The sequence below is a fragment of the Chiloscyllium punctatum genome, chromosome 32, assembly GCF_047496795.1.
Source record: "Chiloscyllium punctatum isolate Juve2018m chromosome 32, sChiPun1.3, whole genome shotgun sequence".
Lineage (NCBI taxonomy): Eukaryota > Metazoa > Chordata > Chondrichthyes > Orectolobiformes > Hemiscylliidae > Chiloscyllium > Chiloscyllium punctatum.
In genome coordinates this window covers 63,729,408-63,749,203 of record NC_092770.1, presented here as the reverse complement: position 1 = coordinate 63,749,203, position 19,796 = coordinate 63,729,408, and the positions used below count along the sequence as shown (strand labels likewise).

The following is a 19,796-nucleotide window of genomic DNA, read 5'->3' as shown; positions in this document are numbered from 1 at the left end:
TGAAACAGCACTATTGCTTTTTTATAAAAAAGTGCAAATATTTTAAAACACTGATGACTTTTACATTGTCATGTCCAGTTATCGTACTGTGATTAACACCACACCAATGCAAGACAGCTTTCATAAACATGGACAGAGGCTCTACTTGGGAGGGCAGAGTTAAAAAGCACTCCCCCTGCACGCCCAAAACTTAAAAATCACCTTGAACTTTATAATGGGAAACTGCACTTTAGCCTAGAGATTGTTTGAGCATCAAGTTGCCAAGTGTCCATTGTGCTCCAGAAGGAGCTAATTAACAGGTTGCTCTAACTTGCAAAGAGAAGTTGCAACTGTCGTAAGTAGTTCCAAAGATTTGAAAAACATGAACTGCTGCACTCTCCACAGATGCAACCAGACCTGGCAAGTTTCTCCAGCATTTATTTCAGATCCCCATCATCTGGAGGTATTTTCCTTCCATTTCAGAGTATCAAAGAGACAAAGTCCCAAATAGCTGTGAGGAAGAGACTAAAATCAAGTTTCATGATATGAACACCTTGCTGGATTCTGAAATTTTATGTAGTTTGTCCACAGTTTAAAAAAAACACATTAGAACAGCTGCTTGAGGGGTACATGGAAACTATAAACCTGAAAGTATCATGAATGGAGTAGAGTACACCCAACAGCTAGCTTTGCATTTAGAGGTCAAGTGAGAGCTCAGTGCAAACAGGTTTAAAAGAATTACCTCTAAACAAAAAACTACTTAACCCAAAAATCAAAATACCAGCAGCTCTCAAACTAGCATTTCAGTTCCCAATGAAAGGACAGGTAATACTACATTCATTGAGTAGCAGGTCACTGAAGCCACTGTCTGGAAAAAACCACCTTTCACTCTTAGCGAGCCAAGCTTATAGTTCTCACCTTGGGTGGGGATGGAATGGTGTCATTCTTTTGCTGCTTCTGTTGTTTTGGAACTAGAAGAGAAACACATTAAACTGTTATTGAAACAAGAGAAGCATCCAAGACTAGTTATTACCACAAGTCAGAGCAAGAAAAATGTAGCTTCCACACAAGAGATTTTAAAAGATGAAAAGTATTGTCAGACAAGTTAAACATTTGCCTTCAGGGTCATTGTAAAAAGATGGTTTAAAAAAAAAAACAAGGATTGCGGTCTTGTCTGTGTTATGTATTATTTAGATTAGAGAGTGGTGCTGGAAAAGCACAGCAGGTCAGGCAGCATCCAAACAGCATAAAAAACACGACATTTCAGGCGAAAGCCCTTCATCAGGAATAGAGGCAGAGTGCCTTCAGGGTAGAGAGATAAATGGGGGTGGTGGGCTGTGGGGAAGGTAACAAAGAGTACAATGGGTGAATAGGTCAGAGGGGAGGTGGAGCAGATAAGTGGGAAGGAAGATTGGTAGGTAGGACAGGTCAGGAGGATGGTGCTGAGCTAGAAGGTTGGAACTGGAGTAAGGTTTTTTTTTGGGGTGGGGGTGGTGGTGAAGGGAGGAGGCCCAGTACCTGCATGTTCTCAGCAGAGTAGGAGGGGGGGAGTTGAAGTGTTAGAGCATGGGGCAGTGGGGTCGATTGGTGTAGGTGTCCCAGAGAGGTTCCCTAAAACACAGAAGGGTGTCCAGTTTCCTCAACTTAGAGGAGACCGCATTGGGAGCAACTGACACAATAAATGACACTGGTGGATGTGCAGGTGAAACTTTGATGGATGAGAAAGGCTCCTTGGGGGGTGGACCTGACCAGGTAGTTAGATAGAACAGTCTTTATGGAAAGAAGGAGGGATGGGGAGGGAAACATATCCCTGGTGGTGGGGTCAGTTTGGAGGTGGAAATGGTCGGTGGATGATGGAGGTTGGTAGGGTGAAAGGTGAGGATGGGGGGGGGGGGGGGGGTCGGTCCTTGGTATGGTTGAGGGGTGGGGTTTGAGGCAGAGGTACGAAATGTGGAGGAGATGCTTTGGATAGCATCTTCAACCAGGTGGGAAGGAAAATTGTGGTCATCTGGTGTGTTCTGTGGGGGAAATTGTCTTCCTGGGAGCAGATACAGTGGAGGCAGAGGAATTTGGAATACGGGATGGCATTTTTACAGGAGGTAGGGTGGAAAGAGGTGTAATCTAGGTAGTTGTGGGAGTTGGTGGCTTTGCAAAATAAAAGTCAGTGTCAAGTCTGTTGTCATTGATGGAGCTGGAGGTGTCCAGGAAGGGGAGGGAGGTGTCAGAGATGGTCCATGTGAATTTTAAAGGTCAGGGTGGAATGTGCTGGTGAAGTTGATGAACTGGATGAACTGCTCATCCTCCTTGTGGGAGCACGAGGTGGCACAATGCAGTCATCAATGTAGCGGAGGAAGAGTTGGAGTGTGGTGCCGGTGTAACTACAGAAGATAGACTGTTCTACGTAGCCGACAAAGAGAAAGGCATAGCTGTGGCCCATAGCTACCCCTTCCACCTGGAGGAAGTGGGAGGATTCGAAGGAGAAATTGCTGAGGGTGAGGACCATTTCAGCCAAACGAATGTCAGTGGAAGGGTACTGTTGGGGACATTGGGAGAGGAAGAAATGGAGGGCTTGGAGGCCCTGAGCATGGCAGATGGAGGTGGAGAGGGATTAGATGTCTGTTCTTAAAAGGCTAGTTAATCTTTACTTTCAGAGCCTTAAAAACCATAAAAGAAAATGCTGAAGTACTTCACAGGTCTGGCATTTAAGAAATTAATTCACCCTCAAAAATGGTGCTGCCCAACACACGTTCCAGTATTTGTTTCTGATAGAAACAAACCTCAATTAAGGTTGTTGGGTTTAAGACAAAAAAGGAATTAATAAAGCACAAGTTAATTAGGAAACATGGGGGAGTCAAGGTTGCAGAAGATATGCAGCCTGTTAGCAATGCAGAGCGGCCAGTGATTCGAGTGTACATGCTGGCAGGCCAGATGACAGGGAGGAAGCAAAGTGTGGAAAGTTTGAAAAGGCATTGACTGTTTTGCTTCTAGCTCCTCCAACTGAGTAATATATAAAAGAGAAAGGCCCTTGGAAGCGCTCTCAAATAATATGCAGATCCTAGCTTAAACTTTATATTTTATCAATTTAAAAAGAAAAGGGCCATTATGTCACTCTTGGGCTTATCCACCCATTCTATAAAAACAAAACCTCTCAAATCACATGAAAAATCAAGGCCTCCGACCATTTAGCTACTGAAAGACATTAAATCTCCATCGCATTCCTTCTGGCAAGAAGGAGTTCGCTAAAAAATACATAATTAGCAGACACTGCAACACTCCATTTAGGGGGATTTCTGCCAACTCGTGTCACCTGGAAACAGCACAGTCATTCCTGGTTAAAAAAGCCTAAACAAGTTGAATGGCAAACAAAGAGGAACAAGCAAAATATACTTTTGTCTTAACAGCAATCAAGTCCACCTGGTAGCTGAACCTGTCACAGCTTTTGATTCCAAGACATTACCATCTCCCCATTCAAACTGCAAGCTTAGTTTCTAGTAAATTGGACACATTGAGATCACATGTCAGTAGCAACTGGCACACAGCATAGTAAACTAGGTTAGAACAGGAGACCATGTCAGTGTTTGACCAAATCTGTCTCCACCCCAAATAAAGGACACTTCAATTGTACAATTTGACACCAAATGCAGTGTTACCGCACCATAAAAAGTGGTGTTAACCAAAGACATTGCACTGAACCATTGTAACAGAAAACCCAACTTCTGATATCCAAACCTTAGAGTACAGCTTTAATCAAAATTGCTGCATGTTAGTCACTTCACTGCAGGTGTAACACATGCATTTCTGGGCCAGAGGGATAAAGGGCTCATACCTGCGGCATTGAGTGATATTGTAGCCTTCTGTGATCCAATAGCACTTTGTGAAGAGTCAGAATCCAACATAGAATCCTATGAAGTTAATTAAAACATTTGTCAAAATGGAGACCAAAGTTACAATTTTGGTTCTTCACTAGAATTTCTGTATACTACTTGTAGAGAGCCACTGAGACACTAAACAGCAGCACAAGACAACCTCAAGTTTTAGGTGAATGTAATTTGTCTCTTCACTGACCTTCAGTGGGAAAGCATGCAAAGGGAAAGGGAAAGATTAATTTAAACAATTAACATTTAAATGGATTCTAGAGCATTGTTACTGTCTTATTGGCTGTGAGGTTTAATACTCAAAAAAAACAACAGAGACGCATTCAAATTAATTTGTACCAGATAAGCGAATAATGTTAGTATGAAAGAATCAGTGAAACAAATGACAAATATGAAACTCAAAATATAGGCTGCCATTCAGCCCATTGTGCTCATGCTGACCTTTGACAGAATAGCTGAGCTAAAACTAGTCTCCCTTCATGATCAACCTCCCGATGGTTTCTGAATTCTGGAAGCTGAATTCAGGAGTACTCCACCCAAGACTAACTACTTTTGGCCAAGCCTTCACACATGACCACTTCAATTTCTTCGATTAAAGACAAGCAACACTGACAAGGCTGACATTCAATGTCCATCCATCAGTTGCTCAAGGATATGGCAGTTGTCTAATTGCTACATGCCACATAAAACGTGGCTGTACTGAGAGCACTACACTACTTTAGAACACAAACCTAAGTTGCTCAAGCCTGTTTTAATTTCACATTTCAGTAAGTCACTAATTTGGTCTTACCAAGGTCAGAGTTCAGCATTCATTTGCTACTTTTACGGGATGTCACTTCAAAAATATCACTGCTTCTGTTTCCTAATCTCATTCTTCCTACAACATAACCACCTTACAGCTTAATTTACCATTTTAACAGTTTATGTTTTACAATTGTTCAATGTTTGTGTCATCTACCACTTTTGAAGGTACAGCCAAAATTCAGGTGTCCCAACAGACCAGAGGACTATTACTACATAAGTCCTGACAGCCTGAAAACCAACTATTTGTCACTACTCTGAACTCTGTCCCTTCAATTCCCTGCACACTAATCACTGTCCCTCTAATCCCATGGGCTTTAAATTTTGCTAACATTTGTCATTTGAAAATGCCTTTTGAAAGCCTGTACAATGGTGCCACCACAACCTCATTTACAAAAGGAGGAACTATGGTCAAAAGGAATAGTTCCAAAAATAAAAAAAGGACACTTTATTAGAACTCTAGGAGAGAAATCTGCAGTGTGCAAAGAAAATTCCACATGCCTGAATGAAGTGACACGTCCCTTGTATCTGGGACATTAGGTCTTGAAGCTTCTGCCTCCTGAGTTCTGGATCCTTTGGCAGTGAGGAGGTCGAGCAGAACTCCGCAGCAGCCTGCTGCACTACCTTCGACACCTAACGAAGGATTAGCCAGTACAGAAGATTAGTCTGCCTTAAAAATCCACACCAAGACACAAGCTGCTGTTGTCATGCACCTCAAATTACAGCAAATGCTACAAGTAAACATCTTCTGCAGTTACCAGAATTGATAGAATGCAGGTGGCATTATCAAATGCTCAAAACAACACTGCTTTTTAAAATTCACTGCCAATAAGTGTTCTTATTCCTCCTACAGTTGTAGGAGCCAAAGAGGACAATACAAGCAGTTTATGTTACTTCAAATCCCATTTAACTGGATTAAAATGTATGACAATGCCTTCAGTAGAAAACCTGAAAGAGGATGTTATGGTAGACAAAGACCTGTATAGATTTAAGCATTTCACAGCTGGCTCCATTTGGTCAGTCATGTCAAAGTCAGAGACAAGCAAAAGTCTAGGAATTAAGTTTAGCACAGAATGTCCCTGGAGGTAGTGAACTTTCCCCAAAGAGGGTGCAACACACAAGCCATCCAGAACCCTGTTAGGTTTCAATAATCCCCAAACCATTTCTCCAACCTTCAGTGCAAATGCAGCTACCGTGCTAATTGGCAGCTGTCAGTGCTGACCAGAACTGAAAACAAGCCATCACAACGGATATGGACAGTGGAATACAGATTTTCACTTCAGAATCAAAAAACGTAGGGTGCTGGAAAAAGCACAGCCGGTCAGGCAGCAGAGCAGCAGCAGAGTCAACATTGACTGTAAGCTCCTCATCCTGATGTGCTTTTCCAGAACATTTTTTGACTCTGATCTCCAATCCTCACTTTTTGTTCTAGTTTTTCACTCCAGTTAGGCTCACTTGTCCTTCAATACATGACCTGCACGAACAGTAGGGTGAAGAGCTATTTTGAAATAGTCAAATGTTAAATTATGCTGCCCAAAAGTATTACATCTTAATTCTCCCCTAATTCTAAAAAAATGCTTCTCATTTAACTCAATTAGTGTTTGAAGTAACAGCAAATACTCTTTGATCATGTTTTGTTTAAAAGCAATACCACCACTACTTGAAAGTTCCCCTCCAACTATCCAAAGTTGGAAATACAATTGCTGCTCCTTCACTGACAAAAATCAGTCAAAATTCTGAAACTCCCTCAGAACACTACAATACTGATAGTTCAAGGCAGCAGCTCATCACCTTAAATGCTGGCCTGGCCAGCATCACTACATCCCACAAGTGAATTTAAAAAGCTGGTACTCGCCAAAGCTTTGCCTACACTAAATGCCAACATCCAATTTAGAATGAGTGTGCCACCTCTACAAACAAGTGCCATTAACCACCACCACTGCAGTCTGATTCAAGAGCAAATATGTTTCACCCACTTGCTTCACTTCACTTTGTTTTGACGTACGATCCCGTTTCTAAAAATAAGGGGAACAAAAGGGACCATTAGTCATTACTTGCAAGTATTTCCTGGCAATCGCAGTCTATCACATTCTCACCTCTTTGGGTTCAGGCAGAATTCTCTTTGGTTCAGCAGATTCTTTCGGGACAGATGGTGCTTCCCATCTTTTAGTCTCCTGGACTTCAGCATATTGTACATCCCACTTTTTAGGCTGCTCCTCCAACTTTCTATTGTTGACATATTCTGTATCCCTTTTTTTGATAGGCTCCTCCTGCTTATCAACATACTCATCATCCCACTTGGTCGGGGGTGTTTCCTCATGTTTTCTACTCATGTAATCAGCATCCCATTTTTTGGGAACATCTTCTTGCTTCCTGCCAACATATTCGCTTTCCCAGTTCCTTGGTTTTTCAGGCTGTTTTACAGCATAGTCAGTTTTATTCATGTACTGCCTATTCAAAAACTAGGAAGAGATGAGAAACAGGTTTCATTACATTGTCACTTACTGCTGAGCCAAGCATTGAAAATAATGATGACGACAAACTCCTGATGGCTAGTCAGCATTCTAGAAAAAGATAGAGTGCTCACCATGGGCCATTCAGCTCATTGAATAGTCTAGAGTAAGAATTTATTAATGCTCAGTTACTGCAGAGATAAGCTCATGTCAGAAGAGTGATTTCACTAACAAAACTTGCCACACTGAGTTCAAACACCTCAAAAAAAAATCAGGAGAGAATAGGTTGACAGACAAGCAACTGGAGGTTCAAAGTCTACAGGTCACTGATTTCTTACTCGGCTCACATTACCCCAAAAGCACTGGCGGGACAAAGCTGTGTATGCAATCCCAGGGGACAAAGTGACCACACAAGTTTCAGATTTGTGAAGTTAAATGTAGATATTTGAATGTGTACCAGGCAAAAATTAAATTTTTCCACATTAAGAATTCGCATTAAACTTAGAGTCATTCTAATGGATATCAGCCACCGCTCAGCAACAGAAATTGGTCCCGTTTCAGAATTGTAGGTTTGAAAGTCTTAAAGACTAACAAATTCAGCTGACATCAAACCATCTGATAGCACTGTACTACGTCTTGCCATGTTGATCATTTTGGCCACCCTTCAAGATAAGATTCATGATGTGTCACAGACCAACAGCAGAAAGATTTTCTAATAGCCTGGCCAATGGTCCAACAACAAAAACAAAAGCAAAAAAGTTTTCCCTCATTCGTTGTGAATCTTGCTATGTGTAAACTGGCTGCTGCATTTCCAACAAAGTAGAGACTCCAGTTAAAAACGAAATTTGTGGCTATTAATTGCTTTTGAGCACCAAGGCACTATGTTAAAACACGTTAGTTTGCCATAGCTCAAAATCACTGATTTCAAGTCACTAGACAGCGCAACTAAAGACAGCTGAAGTTACTGCACAGCTGTTTTCAACAAATGCTTTCACTTGACAGTCTAAGAGAAGCTCAAAGATGGCTTGAGGAAAATCAAAACTGTACCTCTCTTGGCTGCACATCATTGGAGCATAAAAAATGTAGATCGGATTCTGTAATGAAAACAGCACAATCAGGAATGTGCACATTTGCTTTCAAGACTAAGAAGCTAAAACCTCAACTTATAGAGAGAGTCTAATAGCTGACCTTTGACCTCCCGAGGCAAATCATGCTTTTGAAATTTGCTCCATCATTTGGAAGCTCTGAAACCACTGTTTAAAAATGGGTACACATCTGTAAATAGGCTGCGTATATAATGAAGAGTACAGAAACCTACAAACGAGGGCAAGGGATCCTAAGGTATGGTCACTGACTGCTTAATTTAGCTGCTCAAAATGTAAATGCAAGGCATACCCAGGTGTAATAAACCCAAAGGGACAAGACAAACACCTGAGGCATCAATAACTGGGTACCAAAACCTTGTACTCACTAAATGCTAAACACAGAAGTAGAGGAGATAATAAGCAATCCTAAGCTTTTACTTGCTATGCAAAAAAAAAAAGTAGACGACAGACACAAGTGCTAAAATATGACCAGTTGCAAAATCATACCCTGCATGTGGTTTTCACTTCCCACTAAATAGCAACTTGTTTCATTTCAGTGGAAGGAGAGTAAACAAGTTTCTTAAAATGTACTTTTAAGCCAGAGCTGCAACTTCTCCCCAGCTATATCAATGACAAGCATCCAAAAGAGACAGGATGCACATGACAAGATATCAAGCTCCATGCAAACACTTTCCATTATCCGTCTACACAGCATTAGATCAGGGAGCTGCTCAAAAGATCAGAAATTTCTTCCACTTCCAAATGCTTTCCCATTGTAATGTCTATGCACCCACCATTCAGCAAGACAGTTCTTAAATGACTGCAAGTACCGATGTTCTCTACAGAAACCACAAATTTTAAACCAACTAACCAAATAAAAATACACTAATATTCCTTGCTGCTGAATTGCTACTTCCCACAAGGATATGAAAGAGAAATATTACTGCATGGATTAAGGACAGCTTTTCCTGACTGTATTTTACCTACAGTAACAGTGCCATCTAAACCAGTCTTTTGCACAAAAGGTTTCCTATAAAGTCAAATTTGCTCCATCTAATGGAAGCATAAGTAAAACATCCCATCACACAAAAGTGAATAACATTCCCAGAAAAATGCAACATTATAGAAACCTGGAGGGTATATGGAACTCATTTGGTTATACACACACCAAAGGTGCGACCTGACTAGTAATACAGTTTCTCCATCCCTTTCATTAAAAAGGCAGGGGATGGGAACCAAATAATTTTAATCAAACTGTGAACAAGTGTCCTACTTACACACAATTCAAGGACAGATCCATCATAGAACTAACTGAACTAAGATAAACTGTGGTGATAACTTGCCACTTAACAATGACAGCACCTCCCACTGACAGCTAAAGTTACTGCACTCTTCCAGGAAGTTAACTGAGTGTTGGGTTTACAGACAAGTTCTGCAAATAAAGTCATGCACACTTTTATTAATTTAATATTCCAGCAAGGTACCAAGAGGCTGATTGGACAGGCAGATGTGTTCAAAACAGTATAGAAGCAGAGAATCTTGAAGCTCATTGCTAAAAAAATTTGAAAAAGATGGATCAGATATAGTGGCTGCATTTACAGGTCATGGGGGTGGAACAGAGAAAGAAGGTCAATTAACTAGTCTGGTGTCCATGATCAGTGTTAATAACTGCCAAGTTCATTCCAACAATACATACAAGAATCCAAAATTAAAACCTAAATTGGCCATCAGGTGCTGATTTCAGCAACAAGAGGAGGAGAGGGGCAGGCAAGTCACATTAGTCCTTCACAACAGGCTGAAGGCATCCCCAAACCAAAAAGGTTCCAAAACAAAAAGGTAGGCCAAGAGACTGCATCTACGTTTCATAGACATGTTTATATATACTTTGTCATCAACTGTTCAGGTGGGACTTTAACTCAGACCACCTGATTCTAGAGGAAGGGACACTACCATTGTATCACAAAAGCCTCCCTCACGCCCCCAAAGACATGTTTGTATATGGCAGAAACATTTGTTCAATTTAAATCCATCCTTCTTAACAAGCCCCCATGTCTACAGATCATCTCCACATCCTGCTGAACCTAAATAGACTTCTGCTCGCTCTCAAAACAAGAGGTTTCATGTGCCACGTTCAAAATTTAAACATTCCCAGATTACAGAATTTAAACTGAATAAAGAGGGCTGTAAACAAAAATGAATCCTCCTGGATACTCGTGTTATGCGGTTTCACAGATGAAAACAGATTCAGAAAGGATCTAGTGTTATTTCTGCCACCACAAAAACTTACCGGTATCCTTTCCAGATAGGGTCTTGGAAGTTACTTGTACCTCTTTAATTTTATCATCTTCAACATCATCCAGCAAACCATTGTGAGGGACAGGAATATTATCAAAGTAGGCACAGTTCAATAGTCTGCTTATTGTTTCCTTCAAGTGTTTATCTAGAAGAAAACAAAAAAAAAGAGCTTTTGGCATCATGAGTCTCAAAATTCTGAAACAAGTGTATTCACAGTAATATCTGAATGCCAGGTTCTATATACAATGGCAGCCCACCCTCATTTAGAGCAGAGCAAGTTTGAACTTACAGGTGCTACCAGCCACTATTTTATCACTTCCTTCCAACAGGTCCCACATTTGATTTGACACCAGTTCAACCTGATCTTCAAGACTGAAAACAAAACAAAAAAAATTCATTCAGATAAATCAAGGCCTTTGTTTTCTGCCCAGAATAGGAGGCAGCCTACTGTAAACAATACCTCACTGAATGACATGCCTTCAAATAACAATGTACCCTCAATCTGAGGTAGCAGCAATGCAGTTTCATTCCAAACAAAGGTACTTTTATTAATGCTTGGGTTATCAAAGGCATTATTGCCAAGCCCATCAAAAACCCTTCTTGCACTTAAGAGGAAATATTAAGAAATGAGGACACCATAATGCAGTTTTCTTACTGCAAATTTAAGATTAGCAATATATTAAAAGAGGGATAGTGTGCCAAGTACACTGGCATCCCAAGACCCACTCCAATGGATGGCAATTCCAACATCCTTCAGCCTCTAAACAGAAGTCAACGTACCAGGGCAAAACTATCACCACTATCTAGAATGGTTAAAGAAAAGAAATCCCTTCCAAAGGCATATTCCCAGAAAAATTGCAAGCAAGTGAAAGGTCTCTTGGACCAGATAGTCAACTAAGACCTATTCTAACCCTTTGCTGTACTCCACACCAGCTGCATCAAGGTAATCCTCAAAGTGGTCTTAAGTTACCCAAGTATCATGATATGGGCTGGGTGCTAGCAGGTGGGACTAGATTGGGTTGGGATATTTGGTCGGCACGGATGGGTTGGACTGAAGGGTTTGTTTCCATGCTGTACATCTCTATGACTATATGTCACAGCAGCAAACCTATAATTCTTGGCTCAAGTTCATGCAGCACAATTTTATATTGATAAATCCACACTATGTACATTTAAAAGCAGACCGATTTGTCATCTACACAGTTCAGAGATCCATTTTACCAGGCCTTGGAGAGTCAAGAACCTAGATCCTGAGTCATTAAACAGACTGAACACAGAGCATCTAATAACTGTCAGTGGTAGCTATCCAGCAGATGATAGATTAAAAAAAAGACACTGCAGACAAAGTATCAAGTCATTACTTACGACATTCTTTCATCCCTTTCAGGGCAAACAAGTTTACAGAAGTCCTTGAGGAGGCTGATTTCCTTTCGAGAAATAATAAATGCACCATTAATGCCATCTCTGAAGTCATTTTGAACATGCTCCTGCTTGAAGTTCTCCAGTACATATTTAACATGCAATACTGTACGAAGGCGTCTCTTCTCCATCTCTGTCCTCAGTAGTTGCTCACGTCGTAAAGTTTTCTTTTGTGCTTTTAGCAGCTGCTCAGAACAAAACCAGACAGACCTATCAATTAAGTTTAGATCAAGGGCTGTTGCTGTCTTTCATTAGGACTATTTAGCTAACTAACCACATCAGATCAAGAGGACCAGGTGATAGAATATAGAACAATACAGCACAGATCAGGCTCTTCGGCCCCTGATGTTGCACTCACCTGTGAACTAATTGAGCAAATCCATGTGCTTATCCAAGGATTGTTTAAATCTCCCTAATGCAGAGTTAACATTGGCAGGCAGGGTATTCCACACCCCTACTATTGAGTAAGAACCTGCCTCTCACATCTGTCTTAAATCTATCACCCCTCAATTTGTAAATATGCCCCCTCGTACAAGCTGACATCAACCTAGGAAAAAGACTTTCACTGTCTACCCTATCCAATCCTCTGATTATCTTGTATGTTTGGGTGTAGATTTGCTCGCTGAGCTGTAGGTTTGATATCCAGACATTTCATTACCCAGCTAGGTATCATCAGTGGCGACCTCCAAGTGATGCGAAGCTGTTGTCTCTGGCTTTCTATCTCTCTCCTGGATGGGGTCCCCATTCAGGAGAAAGATATAAATAGAAAGTAGGAGACAACAGCTTCGCTTCACTTGGAGGTCGCCACTGATGATACCTAGCTGGGTAATGAAATGTCTGGATATCAAACCTACAGCTCAGCGAGCAAACCTACACCCTAAACCTCAACCTGAGCTACAAACCTTGCATCTTGTATATCTCTATCAAATCCCCCAGCTGCCTTCTTTCCAATGAGAACAGACCTAATTCTCTCAGCCTTTCCTCTTAAGATCTTCCCTCCAGACCAGGCAACATCATGATAAGTCTCCTCTGCACCTTTTCCAATGCTTCCACATCCTTCCTGTAATGGGGCAACCAGAACTGCACACAATATTCCAAGCATGGCTGCACTAGCATTTTGTACAGTTGCAAGACATTACAGCTCTGGAACTCAACCCCTCGACCAATAAAAGCTAACTCACTGTATTGCCTTAACAGCACTATCAACCTGGTGGCAGCTTTCAGGAATGCACATGGACTCCAAGATCCCTCTGCACACCCAAACTACCATGAATCATTCCATTGGCCCAGTATTCTGCCTTCCTGTTATTCTTCCCAAAGTAAATTACCTCATTTATCTGCATTGAACTCCATTTACCACCCCTCAGCCCAATTCCTCAGTTTATCAAAGTCCTCCTGCAACATTCTTCCACACTATTCACTACTCCTCCAACTTTAGTGCCATCTGTAAACTTACTAACCCATCCACCGATGCCTGCGTCTAAGTCGTTTAGAAAAATGATGAACAGCAGAGGTTCCAAAACAGATCCTTGTGGCACACAAGTAACCAGACTCCAGGCTGAATATTTTCTGTCAACTACCATTCACTGCCTTCTCACTAAAAAAAAAGTTTCTAACCCAAAATGCTAAATCACACTCAAACCCCACACCTCCATTTTCTCCAGCCTACAGTTTGGAGTATCACAACAAGTTGCTTCACTGTACTTTTGTTCTGGAAGATGGGAAGGGGGGGGGTGGTGAAGAGAAGGGAAGGAGAAAAGTACAATTTTTTTTCAAAATCCACATCCATTCACCCTGATATGTTGTTAAAGGCAACAAATTTTAGAGTTAAAAATGGTGCTGGGACAATTTCAAATGTCAAGATCACAAGGATTAGCCAAATTAAACAGTAGTAACTAGTTTAAAAAAGTCTGAAAAGTCTCTGTAGTCATCCAAGATCTGTCAGGTACATCTTTGTTCAATTCACTTCTGCAAGCGTGATTGTTATCTGGTAGTGATGCAAATTTAACAAAAATTGCTTAAGTCAGTTGGAATTTTACATCAAAATAGCAAGTTTGCACAAGTCCAATTTGCCAACTGGAGTGGAGGCAATTTAAACAAGATTGAGTGATAGTAATTAGCATCAGTTTAGTGCCATTAACCAATTAAGAGGTTTAGCTATTCCATTTCCAACAGGTGAACTTCACCTCTTCAAGTGACAGGCTTGAAATTCTAACACTGTTCACCTCCAATGCTTCTAAAACAGCCCACTCCCTCCCCACAAAACCATTAGCAGCAAGGGTGAAGATCTTGCCTCTTGGTTGAGTGCAACAAAGGTTTTCTGCAGCTCCTTAGCAAACTCCAGATTATGAATTACTTCTTCATATTTGGCCACAGCATCCTGTGAAAGACATTTGTGCATTATGGTTCAGGCATTGTTAAAAATTCAGACTAGACATCAAGGATTTAAGTTTTGCTTACAGTAGCCAGTTTAATGAATAGTTGAAATAACTGTACATTTACACATTTAAAAAGCAAACTTCTGGTACCAACCTGAATGTTCTCTCAAAAATAATTTGAGAAATGGGCAATGGAGTTGATTTTAGTAAAATCTTAGCTTCTTACCAGGTATTTTGCTATCACATTGACATGCTAACTAAACAATCCACTACAGAAATCACAAATTACTAAGTGGTTGCGTTATGAGAGCTCAAATCTTTTGACAGGGGTAGGAAGGGGCAAAAATCTTATTTTAAATTGTTTTAAGACCTCTTCATAAATTCTTCCCTCCATGTATCAAATTCTCATGCATTCACTGAAGGCATGACCAAAATGCTGCAATGCAATTCATCTGGGAAAGGTGCAACTGTTTCTCTTCCTTTGCTTCCTCCTGCAATATTGCAGCAGCAGGTTGGGGGGGGAAATGGGAAGGAGTGGGGAACAACATTATAACAAGAAAAACTTTCAGAGATTATGTTTTGGATGGATTTTTGCTCATGCCTCTCTGCCCAAATTCTCAAACTCAGATTGCAACTTTATAGAACCAGCTGTTCCAACCATCTGAAAAAAGGATGAGCAAGTCAGGTGTTGATAAACATGCATTTAGAAAGAGTTCATACTGCAAAGTTAAAATGGGTGCTGAAAGCTCAACCTAAAGCTTGAGACAGTTAAAATTATGCTTCATATCTACATCCAATTTACACAAGCATACCCACAATAATTTGCCAGTTTAATTAATGCAGCTGACAACAACACTGGACAAACATTTCAGGAAGCATTGCAGAAAGCAGATTTAAGTTTTAACACTTGTTCACCTTAAAATAAAATTCTATCTCCCACCTCAGATTCCTCTGAAGTGTGGGGAAGGGGTGCCATTCAGCCCGTCAAGTCCACACTAACCCTAGAAACAGCATCCCACCCAACCCTTGTAATCCTGCATTTCCTGTGGCTAACCCACCTAGCCTGTACATCCCTGGACACTGAGCAATTTAGCATGGCCAACCTAACTAGCCAATATATCTTTGGTCAGTGGAAAGAAAGCTGAAAATGTGTTGCTGAAAAAGCGCAGGTCAGGCAGCACCCAAGGAACAGGAGAATAGACGTTTCAGGCATCAGCCCTTCTTCAGGGAGAATGCCCGAAATGTCGATTCTCCTGTTCCTTGGATGCTGCCTGACCTGCTGCACTTTTCCAGCAACACATTTTCAGCTCTGAACTCCAGCGTCTGCAGTCCTCACTTTCTCCTCAATGGGAAGAAACCAGAGCACCCAGAGGAAACCCACAGAGACACCAAAAGAATGTGCTAATTCCAAACTGAGATACCCTAGAATGGAATCAAACTCAGGTCCCTGGTGCTGTGAGGCAGCAGTGCTAACCATTGAGCCATGCCACCTTAAGGTAGTCAAGATACCTTGAAAGGTCTCTTGAAAAATATTTTCTAAAATCAACCTGTTCAGAGATACTACTACACATTTCTGGAGGAGTGGGACTTGTACCCAGGCCTCCTGGCTCAGAATCTTCTATCTTAAAATGCTGTTATTGCTTTGACTGCAACCAAGAAAATTTACATTCAGTTTCTTCAAGAGTAGACAAGCAAAGGTGTCCTTACTATGAAATGTAATCCAACAAATTTTTAATTGATTCATTTTTAAAGACTGAATATGGAAACGAATGCTGATTAAAAAAAAGGTCATTTGGAAGCATGTTAAAGCCAGAGACAAAGTAAAGATGTTTGGAGGGGGATTCTAGACCACTCAAGGCTTAGCCATCACAAAAACAGTGGCAATCTGAGACACACAAGGCCAGAATTTGGAGGCTGGTAGCAGTGGAAAGAGATAGGAGTGGTAGAACAGTGATGCCAAAACAATTTTAAACAAGGATGCAACTTTTTAAGCTTCAGGAGGCACCAATGAGGTGCCAATGTGCATAAGCACAAGCTGATTGCTTAACAGAACTGATAAAAGTACTTCCTTTCCAATTCAAGGAACTTAAATTCCCTACCCCTCCAAGAGATCTATCCTAGACTCTAATCCATGTCATCCATATGGTGGATCAAGACTTCAGATGTCACATGACACCCAGCTCCATTTTGCCAGAACCTCTTGAGTCAGTATTTGCAACGTCAGGACTCCAGACAAAAATTTCCTCCCACTGAAAGCCAATTATATTTCGCCCTTTCCTCAAACTCCAATCCTAACAACATCAGGCTTCACAATTTAAGCATCCTAACTGACCCCTCCCCTCGAGGGTCTCAACCATATTCCATTCCATCATTTGGAGGGCCATCTGCTTTCACCCCCAGACTCCATCCTTTATGGGACAGCCATAAAACACTTAGTAATTTTAAGACTCTATTGGTGCAAAGTTCACAGAGACTAATCCATCCACGTTTTCATCTTTAAAATGCAGAGTCATCCAGACTCCACCCATATCTTACTAACCCCACTGATTTATTTCTGTACGAGAGAATCTCATGTGACATTCCAATGGTCTCAGTCTTGATCATAATTTTGGTTCATTTGTCCAAAGATTCATGCTATGGTCAAATTTTGACCATTTAAAAGCCAGTGTAGCAGGTTTGGGGTACTTTAATCTCAAAAATATGCTATACAAACCAAACTGGTTTTGGGCAGCAGAATCTCAGATGTTACAAATTGAGATTAAAGGGTGGGAGGGGTCAGTGTTAAGCATCATACAAAGAAACAATCAGCTTTTTCAGCTTGAAAAGAAAAACATTTAAATCTGGTTTCATACAGCAAGATCACAGCCACCATTACAGTAAAAGCAAGCAATGCAGTACTTGGACAGTACAGCTCAATTCAATTCAACAGCAAGTTGAATGGATCTAAAGAATCATCAGTTTGAGAGTTTACCAGCTTTTACTATTAAGCAATTGAAATTTGCATACCAACTGATCCTGATTGAGTTCTTCTCTGTTTAGGCGTTCCTTATAGTCATCCAGTTTTGCCTTTAAAAAGAAAGACCACCATAAGGTCATGCATTGCAAATATTTTGACTCAACCTTATAAAGGGTGAATTAACTGCATTTCCAGTTCTATATGCACAAAATATACTCTATTAGAGTCAAATTCATGTAGCATGGAAACCTTCCCCAAACTAGACTAGGCCCACTTGCCTGCATTCAGGTCTTATCCCTCCAAACACTTATCCCAATGTATTTTACATGCTGTAGCTGTTCCTGCAACCACCACTTTCTTTGCCAGTTCATTCACAAACCACCCTGTGAAAAAAACATTATCCCTCAGGTCCCTTTTAAATCTCTCTCTCCTCACCTTAAAGACATGCCACCTTGTTTTGAACTGCCCCACACTTTGGGGGGGTGGGGAGGGTGGGGAAGGTGGGGTGAAGAAGAAAAGAGACCGTCTTCTCACATTATCCATTCCCATGATTTTAAACACCCTTATTAAAAAAAAAGTCAGCCCTCAATCTCATGTTACACAGTGAGGAAAGTTCCAGTCTATCCTTATTTCTCTCACCCTCCATTCCGAGCAACATTGTGGTAAATCTTTTCTGAACCCACTCCAGTTTACTATCCTTCGTATAGTAGAGCAACCCGAGGCCTCATCAAATCCTCTACAACCTCAACATGACTTAATATCTTCTATACTTAAGGAGTGAAGAATGAAGTAAAAAAAGTGCTAAACTCCTTAACCACCCTATGACATTAAAGATATGTCTGACCACAAGTCATCTTCACTCAATCTCACAATACAACTTCAATGTCAAGGGAGGTCACTTACTATCCATTAGAGGTCAGGGTGTAGGGTGCATAAGTGCTGCATAAAACAAGTACATTACATGCTTTACTCCAAGTGGGCAATGGCAATCTATTGCTTCATAGATTTGCAAGAAAAAAGTCACAGAAAAGCAAATAAGCAACTTCCGACGGTAGTCGAAGTTACATTACTAGTATCCAAAAAAGTGCCATACCTACGTAAAGAAAATGAGTTACTAATAAAATTTTTGCACCTTGGAAAAGCGATTGCAAAAGCTCAGGTTCACCTGAAGCAGAGAGGTTAAAAACTAGCATTTCATTGTGCGTATGGAAACTCATTGAAAATTTAAAACCAATGCAAAGGCCAAGTTTCCCCATTTGAAACTACGGCGTGCAACCGCATTTTGGCTGCTGGCGATACGATTTTACACCGTTGAGAGATGATTGGGGCGATGAATGCAACCAAGGGCTTCCCTATCCGACTGCAACACTGGTTGTTCTTAAAACGGCCCCAGGCGCTGGGGTCTCCAATTTTATTTCGTAAGCGCCAGGCTCAAAACGGGACATTTGCCTCGTCCCTATGCTACGGAACGAGGGGGGATAAAACAGCGAATATTTGAGCACTCCAGGTTGAGGTGAAAAATCCAACTGCGCAATCTGGGCGCTGTCCCTTTAAGCAAACATAGGAAAGTATCATGAAGGTACTCATACCGTTAAAAGCTGCACGAATTGGAAAAAAAAAAGAAAAATAGGTGAAAGATCAAAAATGAATGCAAACTTTAAAAGTTGGATGGGGGTGGGGGATGAGTGCAGGGGAGAACAAGACAGGCACAGATGATGGTGTAATCCAATGCAATGCAGTTAGACTGCAGCAAGGGCTGTGTGCACTGCAGAATATCCAGGAGCATCTCATGGATTCAGCGCCAGTAGGTTAGAGAGAGAGAGAGGGAGAGGGAGGAGAGCGGGGTGCGGTGCAGAGTGCTTTCCTGTTACCTTCCTTTTCTCAATATTCCGGATCTTATGCTTGAGGCAGATCATGCCATTCTCCAGGTACGTCTCGTACGCCTGATACTGGCTGTTGGCGGCTGCCAGAGCCTGGATGAAGGGGGCCGGCCCCTGAACCGCGGGGCCGCCGCCGCCGCCGCCGCGACCACCTTCACCGCGGGAAGGCGACCTCTTATCGGTTTTCATCTTCATCTCTGCACCGCTGCTAACTCCGGATTCCCGAGCGAGCACACAAGCTGCACCATGAGAGGGGGGGGGGGGGGAAGGGAGGTCAACACATGAGGGAGGTGGCGGCTGTCCGGTTACCGGGCGCCTGCCCGCTGCTGCATCCTCCGCCCGCCGCTTCTGGCCCGAGCTCCGGCTCGCGCCGCCGCTTTTATGTCACCGAATCCTGGGGTGTTTTTTTTTCTCTCTCTCTCTCTCCCTGCCCAGCACCACGTTCCATTGCGTCCCGCGACGTTCCAATCACACGGCGCGCGCTCCCTCCCGCCCTCACACCCGCCCACCCCCACCTCCCTGGGACATCACTTTCCATCGCAGCCGGGGGCACGCTATTTGCACGGAGCGTCTCGCGACTGAAACAAAAGGAACCTTTCAGCAACGCGCCGATCTTGTGAAACCTCTCGGTGTCACTTATTGCAAATGTCTGCACGAACACACACGCGGTCCCCC

The 19,796-nt window shown here is 41.8% G+C and overlaps 1 protein-coding gene across 9 annotated transcripts in view; it reads right to left on the bottom strand.

Moving 5' to 3' along the window:
- The window catches only part of caprin2 (caprin family member 2), a 57,616-nt gene extending 38,026 nt beyond the window's left edge, over positions 1-19,590 (bottom strand). For 6 of the 9 annotated variants that reach the window (XM_072552512.1, XM_072552515.1, XM_072552517.1 and 3 more), the window contains exons 1-12: positions 19,113-19,590; positions 17,292-17,351; positions 14,201-14,287; positions 11,854-12,092; positions 10,778-10,860; positions 10,481-10,633; positions 8,156-8,202; positions 6,752-7,117; positions 6,632-6,670; positions 5,157-5,288; positions 3,806-3,881; positions 898-950 (exon numbers count right to left, since the gene is read on the bottom strand). In XM_072552512.1, the coding sequence (XP_072408613.1) occupies positions 898-950; positions 3,806-3,881; positions 5,157-5,288; positions 6,632-6,670; positions 6,752-7,117; positions 8,156-8,202; positions 10,481-10,633; positions 10,778-10,860; positions 11,854-12,092; positions 14,201-14,287; positions 17,292-17,351; positions 19,113-19,316 (1,539 nt within the window). In that variant the 5' untranslated portion in view covers positions 19,317-19,590. The remainder of the gene's footprint in view (positions 1-897; positions 951-3,805; positions 3,882-5,156; positions 5,289-6,631; positions 6,671-6,751; positions 7,118-8,155; positions 8,203-10,480; positions 10,634-10,777; positions 10,861-11,853; positions 12,093-14,200; positions 14,288-17,291; positions 17,352-19,112) is intronic. The other 3 variants (XM_072552521.1, XM_072552516.1, XM_072552519.1) reach the window with 3 other exon arrangements.
- Between the last annotated feature and the right edge of the window lie 206 nt (positions 19,591-19,796).